The sequence below is a fragment of the Papilio polytes genome, unplaced genomic scaffold, assembly GCF_000836215.1.
Source record: "Papilio polytes unplaced genomic scaffold, Ppol_1.0 DF821288.1, whole genome shotgun sequence".
Lineage (NCBI taxonomy): Eukaryota > Metazoa > Arthropoda > Insecta > Lepidoptera > Papilionidae > Papilio > Papilio polytes.
The window spans coordinates 339,668-352,760 of record NW_013527916.1 but is presented as its reverse complement, the minus strand read 5'-3'; the positions used below and the strand labels follow the sequence as shown (position 1 = coordinate 352,760).

At 34.4% G+C, this 13,093-nt stretch overlaps 1 protein-coding gene across 3 annotated transcripts in view; it reads left to right on the top strand.

Annotated features, from left to right (window-relative positions):
• LOC106109521 (forkhead box protein D2-like) overlaps positions 1-12,724 on the top strand; it is a 49,908-nt gene extending 37,184 nt beyond the window's left edge. For 2 of the 3 annotated variants that reach the window (XM_013291056.1, XM_013291058.1), the window contains exons 6-13: positions 170-507; positions 691-910; positions 4,151-4,304; positions 5,159-5,228; positions 6,891-7,010; positions 8,293-8,361; positions 11,655-11,771; positions 12,127-12,724. In XM_013291056.1, the coding sequence (XP_013146510.1) occupies positions 170-507; positions 691-910; positions 4,151-4,304; positions 5,159-5,228; positions 6,891-7,010; positions 8,293-8,361; positions 11,655-11,771; positions 12,127-12,197 (1,159 nt within the window). In that variant the 3' untranslated portion in view covers positions 12,198-12,724. The remainder of the gene's footprint in view (positions 1-169; positions 508-690; positions 911-4,150; positions 4,305-5,158; positions 5,229-6,890; positions 7,011-8,292; positions 8,362-11,654; positions 11,772-12,126) is intronic. The other variant, XM_013291057.1, reaches the window with a different exon arrangement.
• Positions 12,725-13,093: the final 369 nt, after the last annotated feature.

Sequence of the window (13,093 nt, the reverse complement as noted above, 5' to 3'; positions counted from 1 at the left end):
TTTAATGGCGGCAAATGCGACAGATTGTTCATATTTGTTATGTTTGATATCAATTAAATTCTCTTATGTGTTACCTTTGCGAATTTTTTTTAACTCTTTTAGAGTGAGACAATTCTCTACATTTGTGTGATCTGTTTATTATTTATTGTTATTTTTGTGGTCGTTCCAGCAGTGAAACGAAAATAAAATCAAAGTCCACGACGCCATCAAGCCCCGGTGGAAGCTCTTCGGAAATAAAGCCACAGTCGACTACGCCAACGTCGCAAGCATTGACTAAGCCACCCTTTTCTTACGTGGCCTTAATAACAATGGCCATAGAAAATAGCCAATCCAAGCGGGCAACGCTTAGTGAGATATATGCTTACATAACTAAAGAATTCCCATTTTTCGAAAAGAATAAAAAGGGTTGGCAGAATTCTATAAGGCACAATTTGAGTCTTAATGAGTGCTTTATTAAGGTGCCACGAGAGGGCGGTGGGGAAAGGAAGGGAAATTATTGGACTCTTGGTAAGTTTGATATCGCTGATGTGCTCTTGTTTTTTATTTGTGAAACGATGTTTTGTGCGTGTGCTGTGTAGCATTGCGAAGGTAAAGGCAACTGGCGATCATAGACAATGCGAAATGCTGGCGATGTATTGCGCGTTAGTTTAAATTAGCGATTACGTTTGTGTCAGTTGAGTGTTGTTTTAGATCCGCAATGCAGGGGAATGTTCGAGGGAGGGAACTACAAGCGGCGTCGCAGGATGAAGCGACCTTTCCGGGCGACGCCGTACACGAAGACTTTGTTCGGCGACGGCTACCACGTGACCCACGTGGCGCAGCACGCCCACATGCAATCTCTCCCGTTGGGCGCCAGGAATTACTTCGGATCAAGCTCACCATATCCACCATCCTATCCGAGATATGACACGTAAGATTTTTTTTATAACATAAGGAGAGGATATTTCCCCTTCTATGCATCTCCTCCACCGTCAAATCCACTTCCTCTTCCTATCCTGTCCTTATAAGAAAAGGATGGTAAAGAGAAAGGGACTTAAATTAGGCCTTAGGCTTAGATAGACATGTATTTACTAAAAAAGCTTTTAGGTTCTTAAAAGACTAAAGACATGCAATGGTTTAGACAGAAGAATTTTGGACTTTGTTCCTGGAGCTATGTAATACACAAGTTGTACGTAAAAAAGAACACAAATAACATTAAAAATCTTATACCGTATTTCCATTACTATTATCTTTAACCCTAAAAGCCAGTCGGTATCAAATATAATTTATCTATATACTTGCTGACCCTGGCATTCGTTGCAAAGTCAAAGTAATCGCAATACCTAATGTGAAAAAAATATATATGGTATTTTAATTTTCAATTTCGTTAGAGCACAATCCGTTGACTGCCGTTTTCAGAATGGTTCACCAAACTGAAATTGAAATTCATTCCGTGGTTTATGAACGTATAGCATAAAACTAAAAAACATTGTTTTTTAGTCTAGATTTGCACTTGCTAATCTCATAATTACTAATCTAATGTTTATAATAACTTTTGTCAAGTGAAATCATAAAACACTGCTAGTGAATACAAAAAATATATGTATATGATGTCAAATTAATTTGTGGTAATTGCAATGTGTTTTCGTAGCACTTGTTATTGTCACCGCGCGATAACCTCGGATAATAATATTAACTTGACTTTTTATTATTCAGTCACTCCCACTTAGGTTTTTTTTTAGTTTTATCTGCCATTGAAAGATAAAGAATCTCTTCGATGAAATAACATTGAATTTGCGCACAGATTCTTGTATGAGGATAAATTAAGTATTTTTAAAAGATCACGAGGGCAGCATTTAAAATTTTTCTCCTTTAAATATTTGACTTGTAGTATTGCTCTCGATTACATGATCATATTAATACACACACTAGCTTACATCCGCGAGTCATCCACGTGGAATTTAAAAAGTAGCTTATTTGATTTTACAGACTATGCTCTATGTCTATGCCAAATTTCATCGATATCCGTTCATGTAGACAAAATGTTCTAACAAACGTTTATCCATCCATCTAAACTTTAGCATTTATAATATTAATTCGCATATCTAGATTAAATTTAGCGTAATTGAGTGCAAAATAATTGTTTCTAATAGATTACAGTTTAGTTCTAATAATTACGTTATTCAAATTATATGATATTCATAAACGAACCGTGACACATTATTACAAATTAATTATAATAAATGTTTACGTTTCTCATACTCGTATTTACAAAACAAACGCTTATGATTTAGTGATAGGTACATTTGTGGACATACTTCCTGTTCCCCATGCGGTGTCTTCAACTATTAAGTTATAGTGATAATTTGTCTCATAACATGTTTATACAACTTCAGGTATATACAAATTTGACCTTGATATTATCAATTTGTATGTTGTGTCTGATATCTACATCGAGAAAATAAATATTTTCATTTAAATTGTGCTAGGTACAATCGATATCTTCTTACTTTTGTTTTCATTTACTGTTAAAACAACATTTTATGTTATGAAAGGAACTAAGTTTAATTTATAGCCAATTATTGCATTTAAAATATTGTTTATATCGAAGTCTTCCACGTGTGAGTATGTTACATGTAGATAATTTTTAAACGCGTACTTCGAAGATTTGTGTTTTATAAGTAGGTACTATAATTACATTTTAGAACACCCCTATTATTTACTATGAGCATTCTTTAACTAGGAATCAACATATTTAATACAAGGCAATGCTCTTATCTTACATTTAACATAGATTAAGAAAGGAGAGATCCTTAAAAGTTTTTATAAAAATTTCATTGTAAAGGTCCGTGAGCATTCTACCCCAATCCACTAATTCAATATTACAGAGCAAAAGTTTTTAACGTAGTTTTATAAAACGCGCTAAGTTTAACACTTTTCTAAGAGCATTCGCAATCCCGAAACTAAACTATTGCACAACTGTTTAGTCTCGCTTTGATTTCTATGATTTTTTGTGCAACTAAACAGTTGAATGAGCTGTGAAACAATCGACAATTGAACAGTGCGATAGTTTAATCAAATGTGTGCGTCCGCTCTAAGTATCGATGTCGTAATTGTACTCCCTTGGGCACGTTTCCCTTCAGCTGGTAGTACCTAGCACTCTGTTGCAGGGATAAGGTCTTTAGAGGGGTGATACACACAGCGAGTGAGTGAGTGAGCCACAAGCCGCGATAAACATAGACTATCACATTCAGTGAATATTCTGAATCTAAATGCATGTACGAAAGTCAAGTTCGTAGTCACGATCTATTAATGGCAAACAATAGTTGGCTGGCCGCGGTGTGCCATTGGTTGAGCAGGTACACTGGGCGGAGTCTTTACTTTATCTCTGCCTATTTATTCACAACGCAACGACTCATGAGATTACGTCTAAACCGGTTCTGCACACGCGGCCGCTCACCGCTTGTAATAATTAGGTATCGCGCTCTATCAAGTTATGAACAATTTTCAGTGAGAGGCGTATCAGTGGTAGAGCCCGCTTTTATATCCTCGCACGAATGGGCCGACTTGCCCAGTGAAATACCACGACCACACAGAAGACAGGCGTGAAGTGGGAGCAATTCTGTGTACGGTCTGAAGAGTGTGGTTCCGGAAGCCTACTTGAGTCCCTTTTCCTTCCCACCCTTTTTCGCGAGAATATGATGGGAAGGGAACGTAGATTTGATGGTGGAGGAGACGCACAGGAAGGGGAAATATCCTCTTTATGTGCGTCTCCTCCTCCGTTGATTACGGGTAGGCGACGCGTCCGCTATTGCGGGTGGGCTGGAACAACATTTAGGGTACTACTCTACTCACTTTAATTTTTTTTAATTCTACGTTGACGGAGTCACGGGCTAAAGCTAGTATAATATAATGACAGGCTAGGTACCGGAAATCAAGGACGTGTTTTGTATCGGTTATCGTGGAGTAGGTCTGGACTTAAAACTCCTAGGGGGAAATTCAGCATTAGTTTATTAGGGTTATTAGGATTTGAGAACATAAGAAAGGTTACAACTTGCTTGTTAGCTATTAATCGGATAAAAGGTGTACAATGAATCCGGTCTTAATCCTTCATACTCCTTTTACATATACTACGTTCTTTCCCTTTAATAATGTTGTATTTTTATTTCAGGACATGGCTAACCCAGCCGCCGGGAGGTCTGAGCTACGCAAGCGCGTGCGGTGGCATGGGTAGGAGTCCTCCAAGCTCTACCCATACTTCGTTGCCTCACCAGCCGTCACCGGTTTCAGTCAATCCGTTCGCCTCGCATCAACTACAGGGTCAGGTACTACAGTTTGTAAAATATTTTTTAAAATAGCATAACCAGTGTCATCAACTACCGTATAAAATGCAAATAGATGTCTTCAATTCGATATAAAGAAAAATAATCTTGATTTGGTAAAAAGGTAGATATGCAGCTAAGAGTCACCTTTCAACAAAATAGAACGGTGACCATCTTCGACTCCTCTTTGAGTATTGTAATCATTCTTAAGAATTCATTTGTTTAAAGAGATAAGTTATGTTGTTAAGACACATCATAACATAGTCTCAATATTAAGAATTCTCCGCTCCAAAAACATAGTAATTGACGTTAAAACGCCCGTACGCAACGATAAGCCGTATCGTTATTTTAATTTTCATCACCTAATCAAAGCGAGATTAAAATTTTTAGTAGTGCATAAGCAATAAAACTACGTGCTTGCAAATTGGCGTAATGACTACTTAATCCATTTACTAGCTCCATAAACAGTACAGAACTATGTTTCTTGCATAAAATGTAACTTTATTTCTGATCGTTACTACGTTTTTAACATTAAAGATAACACAAAAGGCGTGTGAAAAATACTCACTTTTCTTATGAGATACTTTACGTATCACACGAGAATACAATGTAAAAAGACGTTGGTTTCTCGAACATGTAAAGTTTCAAATCTTTAAAGTAAAGTAATTCATTCAAATTTCTATCTTCACCTTTGATCTATAAAATGCTTAAACTAAGTATGTGTCTTGTCTAAGTTGTAATTTATAACATACCCTTATTTTCTCAAAATTTAAAGATCATATGTTCTTAAATTTATTGAGATTCCCGATCAAACAGTTGTTATATAAGTGATTATACGAAAAATCGTTTCCTTCCAGCTTCAAAACCCTCTTCAACCGATGCAGTCTATGTCCATGAACACATACAACCAAATAGGTGTCGGCCTCGGTGAGTATACCTTTATTTTCTTTTTTACAATGCGTAATACAAATACTTTGGTATAATTTAGTATAATCTAAAGATACGAAATATCATACAAACATTTTATGCATGTTTCATCATGTTCACTACCTAATTCGTCTCCCTAAATAACTCTATCATCTATCTCAGACGTCACCCCCTTCTTGATTATTTTACCTTTCACAAATCCATCTCTTTCTAGGTCTACTACCGGTGTACCTCCACATTCATAACTAACGTCCTTCTTGTAACATACCCATACGATGTTTCTTCGTTTCTTGTGAAGAAAATAGAAGAGAAATTAAAAGAACAGGATGAACGCTGTTCTTTTCGTTTCTCTTCTATTTTTTTTTCTTTTATGTAAACAAAGACAAATTGCTTTTTAATTATCAATATTTTACACATAAAACAATCTTTATGAAAGGTCTATTTCGAAAACTATTTTTAATGAAAAAAATACTAAAGAAGACATCTTTTCAATAATAGCTTTATGTATATGTATAATGGGTGATTGAAACATAAATAATCATTATGTTACGTGAGAAATAATAATCATAATAATCCCACGCGAGTATCATCTTGTTTTAATTCCAAGCATTTGTGTCACTCGTATAGTCCTGTACATAATTACATGCTTTCTACGAGACTACGATCAACGATTGATTTTAACGTATACTTTATATCCACAGTAAAAGTTGATACTAAATTAAAAGTAATATCTAAGGACGGTATAAATCAGCACTGTAGTCTATCAAATAGATACTAGCTGTTGCTCGCGACTTCGTCCCCGTGAAATTAAAAAAATAATAAAAGAAATATGTATATAGCCTATGTTACTCACAAATAAATTACATTTCTAACGGTGATAGAATTTTTGTAATGAGTGGTGATTTGGTCGAAAAGCGACATAACTAATACATTACTTATGTAAATGTAAAACATAACTAAAATGAAGTCTAATATCATTTACAGCTATTTTTATCATCATCATCAGCTTACCCTTGTCCCTAAGGTTTCGGCACAGTATATGCTCTTCCATACATTTCTATCAGCCGTCATATCTGAATTCGCTTCCTTCCGCATCTCCTCTTTCACACAATCCATACTGACTTCGGTCTTCCTCTACCTTTATAGCCATCCACGTTCAATCTTAACACTTTTATTGTTTATATCCTAAACTTATTGTCGAATAACTTGTCTATTTTTACTTTATTACCACGCTTTTGCTAATAAATTTCTCGACCACCAGCGCTACTTTCAAACTTCCTCTAATACACACATTCTTAACTTTATCCCTTCTTGTCACACCATACATCTTAAAACACGCATCTTAGCCATATGCAATCCATTGATCCGAAACTTTACTTACCCAACATTTATTTTATTTAATCATTAACTACAAATAAGGCGCCAATAGCCTAATGGTTTAGGGTACGGACTACTGATCTTGCGGTCGATGATCGAATCCCGCCATTCCTGAATTCCATTCGTGAACCATATCCTAGCACAAGCCTAGAGCTTAGTTGAAATGGTTAAAGGAATTATTAGTAAATTAACAAAAATGTACTAATAAATAATAATAATAATAATTGTCCAATAAACGTCCATGAGTTATTTATCATAGCTGAACTATCCATTCGTTATTTCCAGACGGCTCTCCAAGTCCAGGACCGGGGTATGTGCCGCCCGGTGCGTTTTCACCAACACGACACCACGACATTGTTACATCGTCCGATGGTGCTGCTGCCAGATTCTCTTTCTGGCAGGAAGGTAAGATTATTGATATATCATATTTAAAACTATAAAAACAAATACAGTTCCGAAGCCTTCAAGGGTCAGGACAATCCACTTAATAAGGTGAAAAGAGTCGACTTACATTTGGTACAAAAAAAGGTTGAATCTTCAGCCTTCGAAATAGATCTTTTAGATAAGATAAAAAGTTTTGATACTACTTTTTTATCTCGGGAAATTGTTCTAAAAATTAAGACACTATATTAACTAAAATACCGTTTAAAATACTTAAGTACAGATTATCGAAGTTTCATGCGCCATTTACATTTTATAGGATCCTTGTAATGTGTATTAAAAAAAATATCAGAAAAGTTAATCGTAACAGCAGTTCTAAGTTTTTTTTTTGTAACTCTGCTTATCTCAATTTTTATCTTTCAACCATTCGACTTACAAAAATAACACATATAGTTTGTCTAAATAAAATAGATTAGTTTGATAAATGACGCATATGAAGTATCGAATTCAATTTGCATGAAAGCATACTTTCCCATGCCATACTTAATAGACAGATATCGTAGTGACGAAACAAACACACATAGCGAACAATTTTGAACTATCGATATTTGGTGTAAATAATTATCGAACTCAACTAAAATTATCATTTTCTTATTAACTAATTTATAGGACAATTCTAGTATTGATTTTAGTGTAGAGAATTTAGCGATGACAGAAATAATAGCGAAATCCAATTCGATTACGTATGGCTGCAGTAGTAATAAACATTTATTTACTCTCATTATTTGTAATAGTCATTATTAATTTGAGTAAACAGTGGTTTTTTTACAATTCATAAGTTATAACTATAAATCTATCGATTCCAACTTCTACAAGAATAAAAATCGAAAATCGATAAGCTTCATGACTGATTTTACACAACCCATCCCTACTAAATTTGAAGTGAATTGTCAAACTAATCTAAATTATTTAGACATACTATAATAGCTTCTAACTTCTAACACATGACAGAATTACATATCGGCTGGTCTTCACCTTTGTTAGTTGTTTTAAACAGCAGCGCAGAATTTCAGAATAGGTTTTAGAATAATAAAATCCATGGTTACAGTTTAATTGCAAAACAAATTACCAATTATCATACTTATAGGAAATACGGTATAAAATAAATGCAATATCCTATAGCAGCACCATTACTATCAATTCACAAATATCCTACTAGCTTTGTGGTAAATATAATTAAAGAAATTTGAAGAAATAGAGACTGATATGAAATGATGCGGCGCTTTTTTTGCATGCATTCTGAAAGGAGGACTAAGTTGGCAACAACCTGGTTGCGAGATACCTGACGACGTGCCGAGAGAGCCTGAAGACGACGGTGAGATTAATTAAGATTTATTTCATGTAGGTAAAGTGTTTGCCGTCTCTCCACCTCGAGACAAAAGCTAACAGCTCACACGTATTACGGGTTTAAATGTTGCTCGGTGTTTGTATATTTAACGAATATAATATGGGTAATTAAAGTATTGTAGTTTATGAGTGGTATCATATGATTATTTAAATATATTAGAGAGTCTATGAAAAAATTGCACCCTTTTACGGACCTATGTAGCACTGTATAATTATTACAATAAGTGATTATCTTTAGAAATAATTATGTAGTTTAGAATAGTTTCTTAATATAAGAATCAGCGTTGTAAATTAAAGGTTTTTTATGGGATAAAAATAATTTAATTCAGAGACATCTGTTGGCAACACATTTAAATAACAGTTAACACGTTACATTTTCTTTAGTTACGAAAAATTACTATAGAGGGCGCTATTTTCAATGAAAAAGTCATCTCAACTAATTTAATGTTTTGGGTTATTCAATGCTTTATTGGCTACGTAAATAACAAAGTGTTATATGTTTGTGTATAAAAGTTTTTTTTTGTATTGGTACAAGAAGACCGATTTTACGCGTTGTGTCGTCTGTACTCGTCGGCGTAGTGGAATCCCACGTTAAGGAACATAAGTGGACAACAAGTGCTGAAAAGAAAGGTCGTCGCTAGTACGCGTTTTGAGTAATCTAACTTAAGTAAAATAATATTTTAAATTAAAAATTAAACCAATTGAAAAAGATAAAGATTTTCTGCTATTAAAATCGTTTAAATTTAGTCCAGAACAATTAACCTTTCTTACATCAAAGTGCTGGAATACCTCTAGTACTTAAGTTAACAACTTAATTAAGGACCTGGTAAAGTAAATTGTGACGTCGTGGTAATATTCCACGAAGCGTGTCGTGGATTCTAATATAAAACAACGTAAGCTTTGAAGCTTAGCTGTGTGTAAATTAAACACATTATTTACTGGATTGAACACCGAGTATATTCTTATAGTTATTATCTACATTTATACATATAATAAAATTGGAATGTCTGTTTGTAATATCAAAAAAAAATCCAGATTTCAGGAAGATGACGTATTTGCGTTGCCGATAACGAAAATCGCATTTAAAAATTTTTGTCTGTCTGTCCGCAAGCCGCGTTTGTTCCGGGTAATCTCCGAAACGGCTAGACCATTTTCGACCGGACTTTCACTTTAGGGTAGCTGGCATATGGCATTTTATAGGCTACTTTTTTCATTGTGCGCTGTCAAAATGGCGTAACGGATGGTCCGATTATGATGGGACTTTGAAAGATAGCTGGTAGAAGGTTACACACGGGAATGTGATAGATGACTCGTGTTTGAATGTGTAGATATACATATCTGCGTAAACAAATAGTCAAATGAAGATGTACATATTTTAAATTATTATTAAATGACTTCTCAAAAGAAGGAGGTATTCAATTGGTCCCTAATTTTTTTTATGTTTGTATAACACATGCCATTGTTTTCATATGTTTTTTTTAATATGTATGTATTTCGGTAATCGAAATGCGGTAGGTTTTAATAGGAAAGGGATTTAGGATGAATTTTAAAATAATATAAGATGATTTTGTAATGATTTTTTAAGAAACCTTATCTTGCTGTACTTATTACTTGATGGGACATCTGCATCATTATTGTAGACATAAAATTCGTTGACTGTATTTATTCAAAGGGTACCGATATGATTTCGTACAAGTGCTTCGAAACCAAAAATAGTTAAGTTAAGAAGACGTACATTTTCAGTAAGATACGCTGAATGTTCAATGAATATTAACTGTCTTCCCTTTTCTAGCTAATGCATACTAACAATATCATCGATCATCGAACGTTGGTGGCTCAGTGGTTTAAGCACTTGACCTGTTACAGGTCTTGGGTTCGAATCCCGCCTTGTGCCAATGTGTTTTTTGATTTTTCGAATTTTCATATGTACATAATTTACCCGACGTTCTTACGGTGAACGAAAACATCGTGATGCCTGCACATATCGGCGAAGAAATTCAAAGATATGTGTAAAGTCAACCAACCCGCACTTGGCCAGCGTGGTTGACTATGGCCTAGTCACTCTTACTTTAGGGTAGGCTCCGAGCCCCTCGGTGGGGACGTATAGTGAGCTGGTGATGATGATGATACTAACAATACACATTACAATTTAGAGCGTGGGTACATCTGACACTAACCTATCGTATAACTGTTTAGTCTCTCTTCGATTCCTGTGAGCTTATATGATGCACACTCTACTCGATTTTTAGTTGTGCAACTAAACAGTTGGATGCAAAACAATCGCCAATCGTACAATACTTTATTAAAAGGTGCGCCCGCTTTTAGAACACAATAGTGTTAACATGGATCAGGTCCTTGGCACTTACTAATATTATGTTACATTCTTTGTGAAAGCACAATTCCAAACTAATTGCACTTATGTAGTTAGTTATATATATTTGTTCCTTAAAGCACTGTAAATTATATGTATACTAACTTTTGCCCGCGAATCCGTCCGCGTGGAAACAAAAACAAAAGAACCTATGTGTTTTTCAGACTATGTTCTTTATTTAAGCAAAATTTCATCGAGTTCTATTCAGCCGTTTAGGCTACAAACGCTAACAAACATCCATCTAAACTTTCGCATTTATAATATTGCTACTACTAGCTACTAGCTACCAGCTTTCGCCCGCGACTCCGACCGCGTGGAATTTAAAAAAAAACAAACGTGAGTAGCCTATGTGTTCTTCCAGACTATCCTCTACGTCTATACCAAATTTCATCGAGATCCATTCAGCCGTTTAGGCTAAAAACTCTAACAAACATCCATCTATCCATCTATCTATCCATCCATCCATCCATCTAAACTTTCACATTTATAATATTAGTAAGAAGTAAGATATGAATATTTAAAGACAATATTGTAATTAAGTTTATACATTTGAATCTTAAACTTGAATAGAAATTGTTTATACTGAACTTGACAAGCATTGACACATTTATTTAAAACTACTTTTCTCCCGTGACTACGTCCGGGTAAAATTTAAAAAAAAAACAAAAGTGTGTAGCCGATGTGTTCTTACAGACTATCCTCTACATCTATACCAAATTTCATCGAAATCCGTTCAGCCGTTTAGGCTACAAACATTAACAATTTTCGCATTTGCAATATTGTGTTAGTTTAGTTATGATGATTCCATAGAGTTCAAATTATAATTTGTAATATTTATTATTTATGAGATTGAAGGTAGAGTTTGTTATTAACACGAATGCTTCTTCCAGCTGGTTCACCAAGTCCCAACGGAGGTTACGTACCATCGAGCAGTTACTCCCCAACCCGTCGCCATGAAGCAGTTACGTCGTCTGAGGCAGCAGGACGATTCGCATTCTGGCCGGATGGTAATACTTAATGTAAATATTCCTCGCGATTTCGTTTCCGTAATATTAAAAAATAATAAAAGACATAGCTTTGGCATAATGGTGAAAGATTTTTTTTTTGTTGCCGTCTTTCTCAATCTCTATTAAAAACAGAGATAGCAATAGATTTCTAACATAGAGATTCAAGAACAAAGAGTAAAAAGAATATAAAGTTTTCACCATATTGTATCTGATTTCAGGTAAAAAGTTAGTCTAAGTAATCAAAAAGCAAGGAAGGAATCCATGCTAATTTCAAACAAAATTTACTTCGATTCCACTTCTCTTTTCTAGTTGTTATTATGATTACTTAATTAAAATTTTCGATAATTAATTTCAGTTGGCGTGAAAGAAGAATCATCGTCGAGTCTCATGTCAAACGGGGCACCGTATTCGAAATGTTTCATGTAAATTTTAAAAACATAGGGGAGCACAAGACTATCCATTGTAATCTGCACTCGTGTGAAATGTAAGACGATAGAATGGAAACTACAATAAGCAAAATAAACTCGTTAGTCATCTATGTAAAGAAATAATTTAGGTAGTATGCATTTTAAGGTGAATCATCCTTTAATTCATACTGTGTATTACAAAATACAAATTTTAATCTATGTAGATTTGATGGAAAGTTTCATAATTTGGCTTATGGTCTTCTAAGACGGAAAATTTAAAAAAAAATAAGAAAATTAAGAAGATACTTTTGTAAAAATATGTTTAGCCTAATGTCATGCATTGATCTTTGTAGGCCTCCGCCAATGATCGCAATAACACCCGGTCTTGTGCCAACTACATCCATTCATTCCAGTCTCCCTTAGACCTATTCCATATTGCGGGAGACCTATGCTATGACAACGTTTACGTGGCCGCCATTCCAGAACTTTCCATGAAATATTCATTCACATTTAAACCAATCCTTAAACTCGTAGCAACAATAATTTTAGATTCATGTAACAAAACACTGTTATAAAACTTTGTATTTTGTAATAATTAGTACCTAGGTTTTCAAAAATTTGTCAGGATTAGGTTATAGTTTTTATTTGCCATTTATGCGATCTCAACTTGTTTTAATAAAACTGGCAAGTTGTTGAAAAGTAAAATTCCCACCCATAAAAGAAGATATTATATTGAACGGCACCAATTAATCTTCATTTGTTTAATGCCTTTGCGGAATAACGCTTATAATTCTACCGAATCCGAACGGAATTGTAGAAACATTTCGAATATTTAGTTTATAATGATATGCCGATTCATTACCTACATATATAAGAGTAAGATTTTTCAATAATAACTTTTATCTAATATCTATA